The 18,080-nt window shown below is 44.6% G+C and overlaps 1 protein-coding gene across 1 annotated transcript; it reads right to left on the bottom strand.

Moving 5' to 3' along the window:
• Positions 1 to 14,878: 14,878 nt before the first annotated feature.
• On the bottom strand, positions 14,879 to 17,273 carry LOC111271242 (uncharacterized). The gene has a single exon (XM_022851925.2). The coding sequence runs from the start codon at positions 16,525 to 16,527 to the stop codon at positions 15,523 to 15,525; it is 1,005 nt and encodes a 334-aa protein (XP_022707660.1). The 5' UTR covers positions 16,528 to 17,273; the 3' UTR covers positions 14,879 to 15,522.
• Positions 17,274 to 18,080: the final 807 nt, after the last annotated feature.

The following is an 18,080-nucleotide window of genomic DNA, read 5'->3' as shown; positions in this document are numbered from 1 at the left end:
TGTTTATTTGTGTTTATAGAAACTGCTGAAACGCATTCGTGTTTAAAAAATCGCATAATTTGCATATAGCTGATACTGTACCTTGGCTAGCCGCTGTTCGTGAATATGCTCGCGGCCCCATAAATTAGAAGAACAAAGGTGCGGTGCTAAGTTGCTTTCTGTGCGAGTTCTCCTTAACTTTCCAAGTTTCCAGGAGATTAGTGCATAGAATATGTTTAGAAATAACCTAATTTCTTAGTTATGTCCTAAACTACACCATTTAATGGTTCAGTATATTTTTTAGCTTGATTGAAATATGTTGCAAATTACGCTTACTCGCATTAAAATGCATACAAAAATCAAGTACTTCGAGCGACTAAAACATCTCTTAAATGTGTTCAGGAACTTATATTGCTCAGCTATCATTTATTTGAGATTTTTAAAATGCTGACATCAGAAATAGGTCATAGACATCAGCTCCAATAGGTCAATAAATGAAAATTAACAGGTATGTACAATCATTCAAATTCGATAGGCATGCTTCCATACGAAATTACAGCCATCGTAGTTAACTTCAACCTGTCATCAAGTCATTTCTAGTTCTAATATGGAGTTGGCTGCACAAACCTGCGTTCTATATTCGCTATCCTGGTCCTGCTTGTTTTGTATAGTCATATCAAAGGCTCTATGTGATCCTTCGTCGCTGAAGCCGCTTGTCATCGGCTTCATTTGATCTTTTGCGCCAATGATTCCGCCCTCGCATCCATCTTACGTATTGGCCATTTCTCAAGGGCACTCTGTTTGATTTGGCCTTTTGTACTTTCAGCGTCGTCGAAAACCGACTGATCCTTCGTAGTCAATCTGTTGTCCTAGTTCCGAAACGCCTTCGCTCGCCTAGCCTTGCTTTCTTGCGCCTGCATTCGCCGGTTGCTTTTCAGTTATATGGCCCCTTTATAAACTTGCACCTTATGCGAATATGTATGTCTCTAAACCTTTTCGATCGGTTATCGATTTAAGGCCCTCTGACGGAGAATAAACTTTGAAGAAACGGACGTTTCTAACTACGTTTCCCGCATGTAGCTTTTACTGCAACTATTGCTGCAATAGTCGTATTCGACCACTTCTGTAATTTGTGTAATCCGTTTCCTGCGTTAATAGTAGAGTGACCGTGATAAAGCTTTGAAATTTTGAAAGAGCTACACATATATATAGAACAGATCGTTGATTTCGGGCGTTGCGCAAGGACTTCTATTCAAGAAACGCTTTTCACGACGGCCCGTCTATTGCACCCCGTGTTTAGTACATGATTTCGTACTGATCATCAACCGATGGGGGTCAAAAGTTTAGCGGTGGCTCGGCCAGCCTCAGAAACAGCCCTTAAATGCCAAGCTCAAGGGCTGTTGCTTCAAGTTCGCCAACATTTGTCTGTATTTAAAAGTACCATGTGAGTCAATAATGCGAGATTATTATAATTAGGCCGCTCCTGACGATTTGCTAATACGCTTCCCGTGTCCTGAATAAAACATTCAAGTCCGTACCAATAGTCTGCTACTAATCCAGGTAGATTAAGTGCAGTCGACACAACGAGAACATCTTCGCTAAGTCAGTTGTGATCTCTTAATAAACACGTACTTGTCATCGGCGTTGGGCGTCGGACGTCTCGGCTCTTCCTGTTCATCTTTGGTCCTCCTCGTCATCTAAAGCCGGACTTTGTCCTTTTGACTTCGTGATGTCCTTTTGGCTTCATGGTGTCCTATTGTGCCTGTCTATTTACCTGTATCTGAGCGTACATGTGGCCATGTATCGCCTCTGTATGTAAAAAGAGATTTGTGGGGGAGAATGTTTGTGTCGGCGGAATGCGTTTTATGTGCGCGGTCTTCAGACTGCGACATCTTCATTCACCCTCCATGAAGTCACGCATGAAGCCGCAACAAATATCCGTTTGTAACAATGTCTACGAACTCGATTTACAGGAAAACTGACTCAGGGTTCGAAATGATGGCTCAGTTGGTATCCGCTGTGTAGGACTTCTACAAGGCCAAAAAGAAAAATAGATGGTGCTTGGAGGTTTACGAAACGGCGAAAAGTTGGCTCGTATTCACATGGGTATTTATTGATGAACTTTATTTATTGAGGAATTTTACAAGTTCCAAAAGGATAAAGTAAGTGCGATATGGGTCTGCGTAGAATTTTATGTCTATGCGCATAGAAACTGATTGACCTCTGGATTATGGTGGCTTAGTTGTTTGATCAACAATTTCTCTGGCTGTAAAATTTAATCTGGCTTATTCCAGCAAAAGCTTTACGTTTGCACAGCCGAAAAAAAATGAACTTAACCATTTACTTAATAAAATTACATGCAGCTCGGCAATCGGAACGTAATTCGTGTACAAAAATGATCAGGGGTTACATAGTGGAAGGAAGTTACACTGTGCGGCTGTTATTCCCTAACACATGCCATAGACATTTGAGGCCCAAGAAAGGCTTTTGGTATCCCGTCGGCATAATGAGTTATTAGCATTTTCTAAAAAACTATTATCCTTGTGTAGGTAATACACTCAGACAAGGCTACCCATCTCAGATTAGTCTGGACATTGATATCTGAAGGATTTGTACTTGATATACATAAGATATTCGATTCATAAACGCACTAGAAAGTCTTTTCTACCGTCCTTTCGTCCAGATAATAACATACCACATTTTGTACGCCTAAGGACAGGTTGTTCTTTGTGTAATCTAAATCACCTGTAGACCACCCCGCTTGTATGTGTACTTCGTTTGTACTTCAAGTCACTTTCTTTTACAGACCTTTCTTGATCTGACATAGTAAAAGATTGCTTATTCCCAAAGAGTGAACCCTGTCCTGTTTACGTTTCGAACTGACCCCATGCGACAGCCCTCATGAGGCGAGCGACGGCCTTTCCGAGCCTTTCGATGATTTATGTATGCTACGATGCCATATAGCACAGGGCATCTGCTAACCGAGATCGATCTACTGGAGATATCACTGTTCTAAGAGTAGGGCTTCACTGCATGTATCGCATTGGTTTCTTGCGCTGGATGAAACTATTTTTTGTCTCCCGCAGGAGCTGGCTTCGTCAGGTATTCTATTTGGGTTTAAATCAACTCGAACAATCATTTGTGCTATCCTTTAGCACATTGTCAGATTTAAAAAAAAAAAAAAACATGAACTAAAACAATCTCCATTGACGTAAAACCTTTTTCTTCTTCTGTGATTCTATCAGTTGCACTATCACCTTTTCGACTATTATACAACGAACCTGTCAATCTGTGTAACAGTTTTCTCTATATTCAAATTACGCCACTGATTATTTCCCCGTTCATTTTTCGCTGCTGCGGACAAACCCCGCCGGCATCGAACGACGTAAAACGATACTAAAAACAACTGTAATCTTGGTTACGTAGTCAATAATCTTTTAGCTGACTCACTCGTGCCCCATTCCACCCTGCTTGTGTACCTATTATGACGCTCTTTTCCCCAAAGTGTTCGATTCAGTCTGCACCGCTGACCGCTAATTCTTTCTCTAACTGCGGTTCTCTATTCCCGTTCTAGCGGCGTTGATAATCCGGTGATGTCTTCTTTGTCTCGTAGTCGGCGGTCCTCGGCTCTTTTGGTCACGCGGCCACTTTCTTTCCAGCTGTGTCTTCCCTCTATGACGGCAGCTACAGGAACGCCAACATTTCGGCTGTTTATCAGCTCGTAGTGGCGGCGCTGTTACTGCCGCGTTTCGTGTTTCGTATTCCTTCGTCCACGTGGTGCCCAATTCCTGTCGCGACGCCGTGTCATGTCGCGTTTGTCACCTTTGACGCCCTCCTTTGTCAACGAGCCGACGCCACCACAATAGGCTGGTGCTGATTCCTTATGAGGGGGCATATTAGGACGGATTGTGTAAGCTTCTCACACAACATGTCGCCATGAACTGGTTGACCGAGCCGGTGCTAAAGGTAAAGTTGTTGTCGAGATGATCGTGCGTAGCGAGTTATAGACCCAGCTCCTTGAAAACGTGCTGTTTCACCTGCTGCGGTAGCCGGCGTCGCTGTCTGCCTACACCCAACAAGTGTGGCTGACGAGGCCACAGATAGAGGTTACCGCCGCTGGTAGGGCAATGGCGACTCGATTAGTCAGTTGGTCCTTTTTCTATGCCTCTCTTTTGTCTGCCCCTGTACTAAAACAGTCGTGTTGATGCTAGCGTTGGTATAACTAGAATCGATGTAGAAATTCTCTGTCTCCCTGATTCGGAAAGAGAGGGAGAGGCGGAGGGGGGACTTGCGTGCGTCCTGATTTTACTAAACAACTCCTTCATCGAATTAGTTGTGCCGTATGCTTTTTGTCTTTGGGCGTCCCTTAGCTGACCCGGTGAGTAAGCCCAGTCGTCGTAATATGCGAAACTCTTATCTAGAATTAGGTACCAATAAACGTTTCATTTTCACTTTGACTTTAACCCTGTTGCATCTTTTGTATAATGATTAATTTGTCTGAAACAATAATATACACTTGCATTAGTATGTGCCCTTATCCACGTCAGATGCCAAAGTACTGGGAATTCTGACACACTGATGTCAACCGAAAACAAACGGAACGGTTACGTCAATCGTATAACGACAGCCATATGAATGAACTGATATATCCTGGCGCTAGCGAGCATCTCTCATTCGAGCCGTACGCACATACAAGTAGTACGGTAGGCCGAAGTGATTTTAATGAAACTGCTTTTGTCAGCGGCGACCGAAGCCACTTGCGCGGCCGCGGTCGGGGCCGTATTGGTCACTTCAGCAGCGGTACGTTTCTCTTTGCTGGTTCGGCGTTCTATCTTCTGTCGTTGCTACTGCTGATCCCTGAAAAAAACACTACACCGGCATTATCAGGACACCATTGCGACCGCACGCAGTATACATACGCAGCAGACTACCTCAAGATCAAGAGAGGAGACAGACTCGTTGACTTCTAATAGTTTCCCGTTTGGCGTCCGACGCACGAGACTTAACCGCGTAACTACAAAGGCGTCATAACGGCCGCCTATACGACAAGCGGTGATCGTGAAGCGTTAACAGTTGTTTCTTCGTGTTACGTTCCCAGATGTCCTGTTGTTGCTGTTCTTATTGTTGTTAGTCGTACCACCGACAGAGGCGCTGGCGTCATCCAAGAATGGCTTGCCCTTTCGAGTCGACGAGGACCCCCACAGAGACGACGGCGGACGAACTGCCCGAGAACGAACAAGCGCCGTAGATTGGCTCACAGGTGACAGCATTACCACTAGCGCTAGCGACATCGGTGACGCCGTAGTAGCAGCAGCAGCAGCAGCAGCAGGCGGCGGTACAGAGCAAAAAGTGACCAAGTATACTCGTTGTTACAAGTGATAGCCGCGGCTGGCAACACTGCTGTGAGTCAATGACGCCTTGAAGAGCAAATAGTCATCAATGAGCAGCTTCCCACTAAATGCTTACCGCAACACAATTCATATTGCAGTAATTGCAAAGCCAATGTGCGTCCGTATACGGGATAGGACAGAACTTATTTGAGAGTCTTCATTTATATCAGTGGAAACAGGAAGAGAGTGAGATGTAGTGAAAAGTCTAATGAAGACTCCCCAAGAATTCAATGATCTTTCTAACCGTCAAAGGATTTCTGCCCTACCTCATGTATACATACGTAGATACCGTAGCACAGGTCACAACAAACTGAACCAGATATACACGGCCGATGGTTAGGAGCTGTCCAGCAGCCTTTTTATCGTAGTCGGCAGAAAGCGATTGTCGGGCTGTCGCCAGATACTGATCATGCATCAATACAAACATGAACTGTAATCCAAGGTTCCTCACCGGAAATCCTGTTGCAGCAGCCGCTGGTGCTAATGGTAATCGGGCAATAAATAAGCATGAATAGACCGCAAGTTGGTTGTTGAAGACAAAGGATCCGGTTGAAGCGAACTTAAGGGTAAGTGTGCAGCTCCTGAGAGTAAATTCGCTTTCTCTTACTTTGCCACTTGATCCATTAAACTTTCACTAGTGCTTGATTACCTTAGCAAGGTGCTGGGCCATGGGCAAGCATGGATTGTAGATGGCAACGGGGCAATTACATCCATATAAAGGATACTTATTTGAATACGTGATAGATAAATAGGCACGCAAACATTTATATAATAATATCCTAATAGATAGCTGGTTTCGCTGGACCACTCTTCGATGATATAATCATTATAGTGAACTTGCAAACGTCTGCTTGTATTTTAAACTAATTCGGGATACTTGACAAACCACTAAAATACAATAAACAATTGCAGACGGCACAACAAAACTTGCGCGATGGTCATACATCTGAATTGCATACATACCCCAAGTTAGCAATTCAATAGCATAGACGAACTTTCATTTTCACTCAACAGTTAACCGTTCACTATCAACTAGAGCCATTTTTATACAAGAAATAAGGAGAAGCCCAACTCACCGGCCTCTATTGATTTCCTCCGAGTGAAGTTGCCACGATTTTCCGTTCTCTCAGTATATGTACATGAACTTCTTTTGCATGTCAATCTTTCAATGGCGCGGCGTTGTAAAGCAGTTGAAAAGGAAGTTTCCGTCCGCTTCACCATTTTCAAAGCGAAGAAGAAAAAAGGCACGACCGCCAATTTCAGCTTTTTTTTTTTTGCTTCGGCGCTCTTCGCGATTTTTTGGCAGCCATGGCGATAACCGTGTGTATTCGCTGGGTGCATACTTCCTTCCCCCAACACCACCAGAGGGCGTTTGCAAGAGTGGCGGCGGATCAACTTGGGTCGTTTTAAGCTAACGACCTAAGTTAGTTTTATACACGTGTGTACACGTCTGTGCTTTCGGTATCAAGCTATTATCAGGTTTTACCGCTGCAACGACCAACTCAAATCCTCTCTTGCCAGTCGGAACACAGCCTGGTCGAGACTCAAGTCACATTTGAACTCGACAGTGGTTTCAGTAAACTCTGGTAAAGGATTGGTAATTCTTTCGTAAGCATCTGGAGCCATATGTAGGCAGCACAATTTCGCGAATCCCCCACTTGGTAGGTCTTTTTAACGGGTTTTCTAGCGAGAAAGAAAAGGGGTGACAGGGAGCGCGCGAGATAGAGGGATTGAGCGAACATGAGTAGGCGCTATTACGGGCTCAACAAGACTCTACCAATGTACAGCTTTAAGATGGTCATGCGACGGACACCGCGCACTAGAAACGGTGAGCCAATCAACGTCTGACGGCTGGACCCGCGTTTGCATACAGGATGACTTCGATGTGAAAGCTGTTCATGGACTCGACAGCTCTCACCGTGGGCTCAACGACCACATCAAAGGGTTGTTACTGATTTCGGATTGCTTGCTTACTGTTCGGTAGATGTGAGTGCAAATTATTGGTCCTCGTCTATCGGTTTGTTGGCCTGTCGGTCCTTCGATGCGCCCCGACCACAGAAGGTTGTCCGCTTCTAAGGTGCTATGCGCGTCCAGAGACACGAGGTCAGCATGCGTCGAAGGGCAGATATTAGGGCACTATTCTGGGCGGCACACAACGAGAAGTTGATATAACCCGGAGAGTCGCAAAGGTGGCGACGAGGAAATTTGTTGAGGCGGGCCGCTTCGGCGTCTGCTGCCACTGTTGCTGATGACACTGTGTGAAGTCCGTGACGAGTTAACTGAAACTTCAAAGCGAAATCATCATCGGTCTAGAAGAGCCGAGAGCTAAAGCCAGGGAGCGAGTAAAAGATAGACGTCGTAGTTGGCCTGTGAAACTACTTAGAAAGGATCGGCTTGGTTCCTGTGTGCGGCAGTAAATCTATGATTTTTAAATTCGTTAGAACACTATCTAAAGAAGGCTACTATAATAATTATGATCAACTAATAATGATAATAACCATAAAAATAATAACAAAAATGGTTGCTATTGTTGGCTTGTTAACGCATACAATATGGTTCAAATAGCTTCTTTTTAACCAGCGTAAGCTAATGCATTTACGTGCTACATGGGATTACCGAAGCTATCTCTTTAAATAATCCATGTGAAAACCCGAATGCGTAACTTGTTTTCTGCGTTTAAAAAACACATAAACCGCTGAACTTACTACTAGAGATAAGTAGAACTAGCCGGACCTAACTTCATCAAGTTAACTTGTCGGATATTTCCCTTCTTCTTGTACTCGAAATTAACATATCATGCAAATCGGTCTAATTCATTCAAATACACGTATTTGTCTAACTTTTTTTTCTCCCAGAGCTGTGTGTCCTTGTAGGCCAAACGTCAACTGCAGTCAAATTCTCAAGAGATTCAAATCCCAGAAGTAGGCATGTATTTCCTATAGAGCTAACTGTGTTTTTCTACCATCAAACAATGACAATCAATTCGTTCTAGAACCGGTTCACCGAATCCCATTAAGTTAATTTGTTTACATCGAGACTTGTTTTAGTACCCATATCCAAATGGGCCTATTCCGCGTTCTTAGGTGTCGCCTTTGCTCCGTATCTTAGCGAAGGCTTGTGAGGTTCTAACTAAAGGATCTTCTCTTTCTGCTGTGGGGACAAGGGTTCTGACACCGTTTCTCCGTCGTCCTACATTTTCCTGCGCCAGAGTTCATGTCGGCGGCATCCGACCTCCTGAACTTGATCAGTTCACTATTGATCCTATCTTGTTCCATACATCTTTATCTCGATCTTTTTTTCTTTCCACGTCGTTTCCTTCTTCATCCTCTGTTCTCGTTGCGGGTTTCCTTGATTCGGCTCAAGAACATAGAGATATGCGTGCCGCCTATGGCTAAAAACCTCACTTACTCTGCCTTTTTTTTTTTTCTATTATATCGTCGTTGCTTGTAGTTTTGCGATGAAGCTAGATCGTCTAAAGTCAAAACAGCGATAGCGTTGCATGCGTAGTAACCAGTTTAGCGAACACCTTTCTGCTCAATTTAAGTCGCCGCTGAGCAGACGGCTGCCTCAGTGATTCTGCTAAGGTGATGCGCGATGCCCGTACGAGTGTCCCGCAGTGCGAACTCCCACTGCGAAATAGCTTTAGAGTGGCGCCAGTCAAAAACAGGAAAACAACTAAAGAGAGAGAGAATTGAGTAGAGATCTGTACGACGTCACCGTGCTCATGTTGTTCTTCGTCAGGAAACAAGTCGCTTGTAATAGTTGTCATAGTGGTTGCAGGAAAAGCGTGGCAGTAATGCCAAGCCCCAAGGGCCAGGAGACTTTACGATTTCATGAAGTTTTTAGGTCTAGTGCTCTTGAACGTGCTTCTCATGATGTAGTCAAGTGTCACCTCGTCACCATGATAATGCGCCTAAATAAGGCGTATTATATAGACGTAGTACACTGTCATATACACGCCACTGTTCAAAGGGAGATTACCAGGACTTCGACTAAGGACCGTGGTGTTGACGTCCAGGAAGCCGACAGGTCAAGATCTAGGCAAGATTGCCAACGAGTCAATGCATTTATATGATCCGGATGCTGATTTGAAAACAGACGTCATGCACGTATCTAAAGCTTGTCAGTCAACTCAATCGTCCTTTGTAGGTACTGGACTGACACGCCAGTTTTATAGGGTTCATGTACAATGGCGCGCACACAAAATTGCATTTTGATACAGAGCTCGAAATCCACGGCGTAAGCTTGCGCTGTAGGAAACTCACGTAAACGCCTTCGACGGCTTGTTGTTTGGATTTTGCCGCAAAAGTCTTGAGCGACGGTATCCACTGACATTGACGGCGGTATCTTCACAGATGGAGAGCCAATGCCAACAGCGCAGACGTAGAGAAGATGTCACATCAGATGGCTTTTATCCAGGGTACCGCTGTGACCGGGCGGATGAAATTTCATTCACAATCGTCAATCAGGCAGAAGACTCCATAGAGATGCAATGATTTTGTTAGACGCGTGCTTTTCGCCTCGTAATAAATACGTGGCGTTGGTTTTAAGCAATGATTCCATGAGCAGTAGAAGATGATGCCTGAAACATTTAAGAGTAGTACTGGATTTATGCGTATTCCATAAGCTGCATTAAAGCTAACCAGACCCGTTCATACATGTAAGTGTAGAGTATGCTAGCTATATATGTGTGCATTTTAACAGGCCTTATAGAGTACTGAATAACCAGTAAAAATTGTGCAGAAATTGTCAATGCACGTTCACATCCGCAACTACACAGAGGCGTTACATTATACAAGTCCACAAAATTACAGTGAGAATAACTGTGATTCCCAAAAGGTTTCTTTAGAGTGCGTAGAGGCTTTGAGCTGAACTGCCGCGTTATCTGAGCAACGCCCCTAACTAGGGCCTATATTCGGGACGTTTACGAATTCACGGAAGAATCAGTCAAATTGTTCAGCCGTAGTTGATTACACCCATAGCAAAATTTGCCCCTGTCCTGAACCCCTTCGATTTCCAATGCAACACATTTGAATACCCAATTCGGATCAATATAACTATTGCTGGCGGGTTATTCAGCAACCGATAGGTTCACTTATTTACTCCAAGACATCTGTGAGATGCCCGATGAAAAATGAGATTTATCAGAAATTTAATCTCACCAAATGTTCGCGCTGGTGCAAATACTGGTGCTGACCCAGTTAAAAGCTCAAGTGCCCAAATTCGATCCTGATCAGCATTTTTGACAAATGGGTCACCGTTGATTAAAACATACCGTTACATACAGAGCATAACTGCATGTCTATCTGATAAAAGTCTCCGTTATGTACCTCTAGGTTACATGGACAGTACATGTAAAGCATGTTTGTATATTGATAAACACAGTCCTGTGCCATGCCCACCGTTCCTTGTCGAATTCAGCTTTAAATAAGGGGCACACCGACGCACCAATCAGCGAATTTCCTTTACGCATACAAATATTAAGGTCACTAGCTGCAGTTAGTCACCGCTGGTAAATTTCGTCATGATAAGCTTGAATTTGCGGCAGCAACCTCGCCACTCGTTCTGTAATTGTTGATTTGTTGACAATCATCGTCGATGATACTGCTCAGATAGCGGTCCACAGTGAAGATTGTTATTGGAAAGCATTAGCCGATGAGGTACGGGGTCATTGGCTGGTTACCAATGGCTGGGTGCGCGCACGAAGTCCGTCATGACTCCGCAGCCTTAAGCTGAGTCCTTGGCAATTATCATGGCTGTCTAGCATAGAGTGTTAACAAGTTTCTAGCCCGAAAACGGAAAAAGCAAGCAAAGTGATATGTTATACAATATTCCTTATTGAAGTACGAAAAAAAATGTAGAACATTGGTATCCGAGCGCAACACCCGCATACGAATGTTAGCTCTGTTATATTGCCTACAGAATAAAGCTCTGGCCGAGTCCGGGGATCAACTCAATCGACGTCGGCTGTCAGTGCAGTAGTGTAGGATCTTGTCCTGATATTAGCGTGAGTTTTGGTAAACTACTGTTACAAAGCAGATTCAATCCTTAAAAATTGTTTCGCCCGGTGCTTCTATTCAGCTACCGGTGTTTCTATTCAGTCCAATGGTGTTTTAGTCGCTGTCTCACAACGCACGCCTTGACGCTGTAATGCAACGTTGAAGCCTGTCATTAAAAAGCGTTACCAGCAGGAACGGCGGAGGTCGCTGATTTAGGTCTCAGCGATGACGCGTGAGTATTGCATATAATAGATGAGGCAGGACAAACAAACTTCCTTCTACGGCACGGTGCCAATTTGTCAATGCTCAAATCCGCCTCTATTACTTTACGGTCTGTAATGAATTCGCCCGACAGGATTTTTCCAGCGCCAAGGTTGCCTATAGTTGCAAATTCCCGATTATGTCCATTCGGATGTAGGCGCTAGAAGTCATTTCAAATGTTCCACTGAATCTCAGTGCATTATATAAAAGTAAAGCGGCCTTCTCTGTCAGGTACCTTCATGAGTTCCTGCATGCTAAGTCAACTACTTTGCTCGTAGTTGTTCATCACTAGCGGCCCATGACCGGTTCGTGTCCCGGGGGTTCTAACGCTCGAAGGCGGCTCGCAGTTCTACGCGCACGGTTATTTGTTTGCTGCCACAGCGACGAAATGCGTCCAATTGCTTTACGAATCTTTTAGCTGCAACCTTCTGTGTTTCACTGGTTCCTGGAGACGATTTTACTCCATTGTTGCTTACTTACCTGAGTCCGCCACAGTAGGACCACAGAGGATTAGCCGATCGCCGTGCCATGGCTGTCGCCAAACAAAACTTCGCTTGGCTAACACTAAGCTAAGCCACCATCATCGAGTGGGTACCGACGCGATATCTGATACTGGGTCTTCAAGTTACCTCGTCATCATCATGCGCACCATGAACACCGCTATGATGGTGGCGGTGAAGACCAGGATGGCGGTCGAGTGACAAATACGCCCAGGATTGACTCGTCTGAGCGTAGTATTTATATATTCAGGTATACACATATGTAAAAGGACCCAGACACTTTTTTGTAATCGGTTACAACGGCACCTCAGCGGTATCGGCTAATCGCTCCTCTTACAGCAGTTCTCGGTTGTGACCGTTCTTCATTCGTTGTTATTGTCTATGGGACTTAGCCCACAGGCAAGCCACGTAGCTGGATATGTACACAAGGCCACTAATATACAAAGTGGCATCAAATTTAACTTCAGAACAAACGACCGCAAGATCGAGCAAGCAAACTGCGTCGATAGCAGCTGATCGTCATCATCAGCGGCCGGGCCGCCGATGCTGTCCATATGCCGAAATAATGGTCGCGTTGTTGGTGGAATAAAGAGGAAGGAGAGGCTACAGTCAGCGGTAGCCGATGGTTCAAGTACCCTTATCTACCTAATGCTTCTATAGGCGCTTATTTCTACAGCGAATATGTGAGCGGTAGTCGTGATATCTGGTCTTGGGTCGAGAGGTAAATTGAGAGATATTTTGATACAAACATTGCCACGAACATCTATATCGATCACAGTCTACGGCGCTCCTATATAATTATGCAAGTTCTAGGGAAAATGTATATCGTATGATCAGGAATGAACTAGGAATGTTTTGTCCTGCCAGTAACCCTGAGCGACTTGCGAAGGGCTTACTGGGTGATGTTAGGTGAAGGCCAGCCGGCTGTTTGCTATGGGGTAAACCATCCACACTCAGATTACATGCGAACAGGAAACATAAGTGGCTCGAGTAGATAGCTCTCCTTTCGAAAGATTTCAAGCCGACGATGTTGGAAAGTGAAATTGTTGCAAAAAAGGAAAAACGAAGATCAGTAGCAAAAGGAAAAGCAGTGAGTATTACATGTACCACTGTAGACTTTGAGTAGTTTTGTAGTTCGCACGCAATGTTACCTTGTTTTCCTTTTCATTTCGATAAAGCTGACAGTTTATCTTTTACAAGAACATAAACAAATAGATATACTACAACTAATTAAGTTTCTTTGAATCGAATTGTTCAAGACCGATTTCTTCGTCATTTTTCTAGGCAGACTGAAGAGAAGCATTTGCATCTACGGCTTATTCGATGCTTAATACACTACATGTATGATAAACTAGAAAAGAGCATGATGATCCTATGGGCACTATGACCTAACGAACGCAGCCATCACTTAAATTGCCTAAAGAAAATAAAATCTTCTTGGTTTTCCTTGAAACAATTCCAAATCGAATATGGCGTCGGTTGACGACACGCGACTCTGAATAAGCGTTGCGATTAGGGACGAAGTCTTTACTTCAAAATAAATATGCCACAACTAGATTATGACCCTTCACCTGATTCGGGCAGTAACGGTCACTAACGGTTGAAGCGTAGACAATGAGCAGATCCAAACAGCAGAAAAACGTAGGTTTTAGTCAACCGATTGTGTACTGATGCAGGTTCACAGCCGTAGCGTCCTATGTATCATCTGACGCAGGTGGTTACCACTGGCAAGCCGGTTATATCGCTCGGAAAGGGTTAGCGTTGGGTGCGCTATTTACAAGCGGTGTTTCGAAATTGCTATATGACGAACGTTTGAAACGGGTTTTGGATAAAAAAAATGGCCATTATTTTTTAAATTGTTCGTAGGTAGTTCGAGTGATAACGAGTAAGCTCGGGTTGTCGATTCTGTCGATGGGACTATCGAGAAGTTAGGCCAAGTTGCAATATAGAAAAATCAGTAATGACAGGTTAGCAATGCGAATTATGATTGCCATAGCTTTAAATGCATTTCTAATGGCCTTTATCGATTATATCGTTTAAAATTGCTCCTTCAAGAATCTTCTTCGATGGTAGATACAAAACCACCTTTAATAAGCTTTTTTTCTTTAATTTCAACACGCATACACACTGTATTTGCTTGCGCTAACCGTACCTGTGATCGTTCGGCCTATAATAGGCTTAGGCCGATTGAATTTGAGATAAAGGAAAAAATCTACAATAGAGAACACTGAAGCTAGCAGCTGTTGTCAAGGGCTACAGCTTTTGGCGTCCCCGGCGTACGGGTAACGCTAAGTTAAATTCCAATATTTAAGGGAACATTTCAAGCTTCACAGTTGATATTGCTTTTAGGCATTGCCTTAGGTTTTTTACGTGTTATTACGTTCAAAATGCAAACACGTTATCATTACTACATACGTACCCTTATACATACCTTATTTTGTACTGTCACCCAATTCTACGGCCACCCATTGATTGGCTGTCAAATTATATGGATTAAAGCCAATCACACTTATCTATAATATGTAGTTACTCTGGTAAGACAGAAAACAGCCATTCATGTTCGTGTGTCACCGACTACCTAGTTCGCTGAAGGAAAACGCGCCCCTTAGATATTTATCGACGACCTGGTCCAAACATAACCAACTAATATACATCTATTCTATAGGAATTGCCACAAATAAAAAACCGGAACATTTATCAACTTAGAAATTGATCAAATATAAACATGTGAAATCAAAACACAAGCATCTCATGTTTTTTAGTCCTGCCATCTGGTCACCTCTATAGTTATTATTTGCGTCCTCGTCGCTTATATCACCACACACATCAGCATCTATACATAACACATCATCATTGGATCAGCGTAATATAAGCTACACTTGCTTGTTATTGGTCTTTTCATTACATTTTCTTCACTTTCTGACAACAATTGCCACTTATTTACAGAATTATGTACAGAATATTGCATCACATTTGAGATCGTTAAGTGCTATTGCCTGCGTCCGTGTCCCCAGCAATCGTCACTCGGCACTGAGAGCTTATTCTTTTTCCTAATCGGGGCCGTAGGAGAGTGGCAGGAATTGACTGTTTTTCCTTCATATATATATATACTTATATCTATATAAATATGTACAGTATAGACGTCGTCAAAATTCTGCTGAAGTACATTCGCACGTATGTTTTTTGTCCTATTATTTTTCTCTTTGTTCTCTCTCATGTTCTTATCTTTTTTTTAGGTGTGTGTTTAACAGACCATCAACAGCTGCCCTTATTAATAACAACAAATAGGGCACTTGGTTATACTAGCATATCTAACAAAAGCCATTGCCGTTATCCCTGTCAATGGGGCCTCCAGTTGCCATGGCACTCAACTAAGCTACAGGTTAGAGGTTCTTAATGGGAACTGGGAGACCTTCGAAGGGCATCTAGTTCTTCTTGGGCCTGCATTCGCGCAATAAGGGCGGAGCGCTGCTGTGCCAACGCCTGTTGCTGCTGAAGGTAAAGGTTGGGCGGGTATAGCGCTCCGAAGGGCGAAAGGCGCTCCAGGGGGGCTCCGAGGGCTACTGGAGGTAACGCCGTGGGAGGCAGTTGGTGTGGAATGGGGAGTTGCTGCTGCTGGAGGCTTTTTGGCAGCTGTTGCTGTTGGCTAAGTTTCGAAACCACGGCGCTTTGATATGCTGCTGCTAATGCGGCTGCCGCGTTATGCCATGGCTGACCGGAACTATACGCGCTGTACGGGGACCCGGCCCCCATTAGATGAGAGGTTGCGGCGAACGCTGCGGCCTGAAGCGCCGCCGGGTTCCGTCGGAGCAATGCTAAACGATTGCGCGTCGCAGGCGCCGTTCGTCGACGAAGTTTGCCTGTTGTGCCGCCAATAAATACGTCATCGGCGCTAGGGTCAAGCATCCAGTAGTTTCCCTTTCCCGGATCATCATAATGGCGGGGAACCTTAATGAAGCATTTATTTAGCGAGAGATTGTGTCGGATTGAATTTTGCCAGCCTTGCTTGTTCTCACGGTAGTACGGGAAATTTTTCATGATGTACTCGTAGATGCCGTTAAGGGTAAGTCTTTTTTCAGTAGATTGCCTGATCGCCATCATAATTAGAGCGTTATAACTGAAAGGCGGTTTGTCCTTTGATTTTTTCCAAGTGTCCGGTAACGTTTTGAGTTCGGGTTCTGGTAAGCCGGGCTCTTGATTGCCGTTTTCGGTTCCTTCCTTCGTGTCGGTACCTTCTTCTTCAAGCCCGTCTTCGGAGACTGGGTCAGAATTTTCCACTTTTAGATCTGGTACGTCGTCCTCACAATCGGAATCAGTATCAATTAGAGATGATATGCTGAACGAGGTTAGCTTTTTAGGTTTACGCACCTCGACAGTTTGCTCAAACGACATCATCATACCGCTCACACTTGAACGGCAACAGAACTTCAATAGATGACTGTATCAGGTCACCTAAACGATCTGCCGTCGACTTTGCCTTTAAGTGTCTTCTTTAAACAGGTCCTGAGAGACGAAACACTTCCTTTATATCGATTTAGTAACGAAATAGGAACTTCGTTGACAGTTGTAGAACACTTTTCGATATAGCACTCTGAGGATAACTCGCCAGCAGTCTTTAATCTTGAAACAACAGAAACACAATGGTCCTCACTGTTGGCAGTTAAAAACACTAACTTCTAGAGTTGCTGTCTTTGGGTCACGCACGACACCACACGACTAAGGTACAATCACTACAATCTAATTTGTTCTATCCTGTTTCCCTCGATACCGCGAAGAACCCGGTTAGAAGTAGTTAGATGTTCATCGATCGTCGATACGTTGCTCCCTCTTCCAAAGTTCCCTCTTCGATTTCTACAATCAAAATTCACTGTCCAACTTCTCCCGTATAACACTATTTTCTTTATTCAGTCACCAACGGACTGACCTCGCTCTCCGTCTGTGGGCTGTGAGTGCCGTCGACTGTTTGCTGGTCGCTGCTAGGTGCTCTTGTATCACCCTCTAGTTGTATAAACAAACTGACTGTTTCTCAACACACAATCTCAGTATATGTGGTCGGTCTAGCCCCTCCTAGGAACCGGTGTCGACCAATCGGCTCCGCTAGATCCGCCCCCTTTCCACGCATCAAAGAGGCTCCTCCTCGTTGAGGGTAGACTGACCGGTTATTCGCATAATAACACTGCCTGCTTCGTTATTGCGTTTACTACTGCCTCCACTATCGATAGATAGGCAGCTAGGAAACGCACTCAGCGTACATATTATCTGTGTAGGTACGTGCGCGCCTATCCGCCTCTAAATATCTGTGTGAGCTTGCAGCGTCGACAGTGTCAACGACCGTGAAGTTAATGGCGGTGATGGCACCAGCAAGGGCGGCCCCAGGGGCGTCGACGGTGCTGCAAAACTATTTGGAAACTGTTGCTGGGAAACGAACGAGAGAAAACTGTAGGAGCTGAAAGCTGCGTCGACAACGCAGGAGGGGGGATAAGCGTCGGTGAGCGCCGGGGCCGGGTTGGAGTTGTCCGCGCGTCGCCTGAACTCCTAGGTTTTACCGGAGAGAGCAAGGTGACTCCTGTAACCTCGGCGTAGAGAAAAGCGGCGCAGACTCGCACTCCCTATGAGATGGACGATGAACCACCCCAACGAAAAATACCCGCTGCGGGAACTGTGCAAACGGTAGCAGAAGCGAACGAAACATAGTACATTTTCACCTCGCCACCATTCCTTTTGTATCTCTCTGCGACAACAACTAACACGTAAACGTGATCAACTTCGCTCGTTGGGAGCCTCGTGGTACCTCCCCCTCGAGGGCAAGATGATAGCTACGGCAGCCAGGGAGTACCGGGCTGTCGCGCGAATTCCCGACCATTCCCCAGTTTCGTATATTCTGGATGAAACCTAACGTCGAGAAGAAATGAGGGTGAAGTGTTCTCTTCCGTTCGAAACGCCTGAGCAGA

The sequence above is a fragment of the Varroa jacobsoni genome, unplaced genomic scaffold (genome assembly GCF_002532875.2).
Source record: "Varroa jacobsoni isolate VJ856 unplaced genomic scaffold, vjacob_1.0 contig00444, whole genome shotgun sequence".
Classification (NCBI taxonomy): Eukaryota; Metazoa; Arthropoda; class Arachnida; order Mesostigmata; family Varroidae; genus Varroa; species Varroa jacobsoni.
This window is presented reverse-complemented; position numbering and strand designations above follow the sequence as displayed.

Coding starts and splice junctions, on each gene's coding strand:
- LOC111271242 (XM_022851925.2), bottom strand. CDS start 16,527: ATGATGATGTCGTTTGAGCAAACTGTCGAGGTGCGTAAACCTAAAAAG.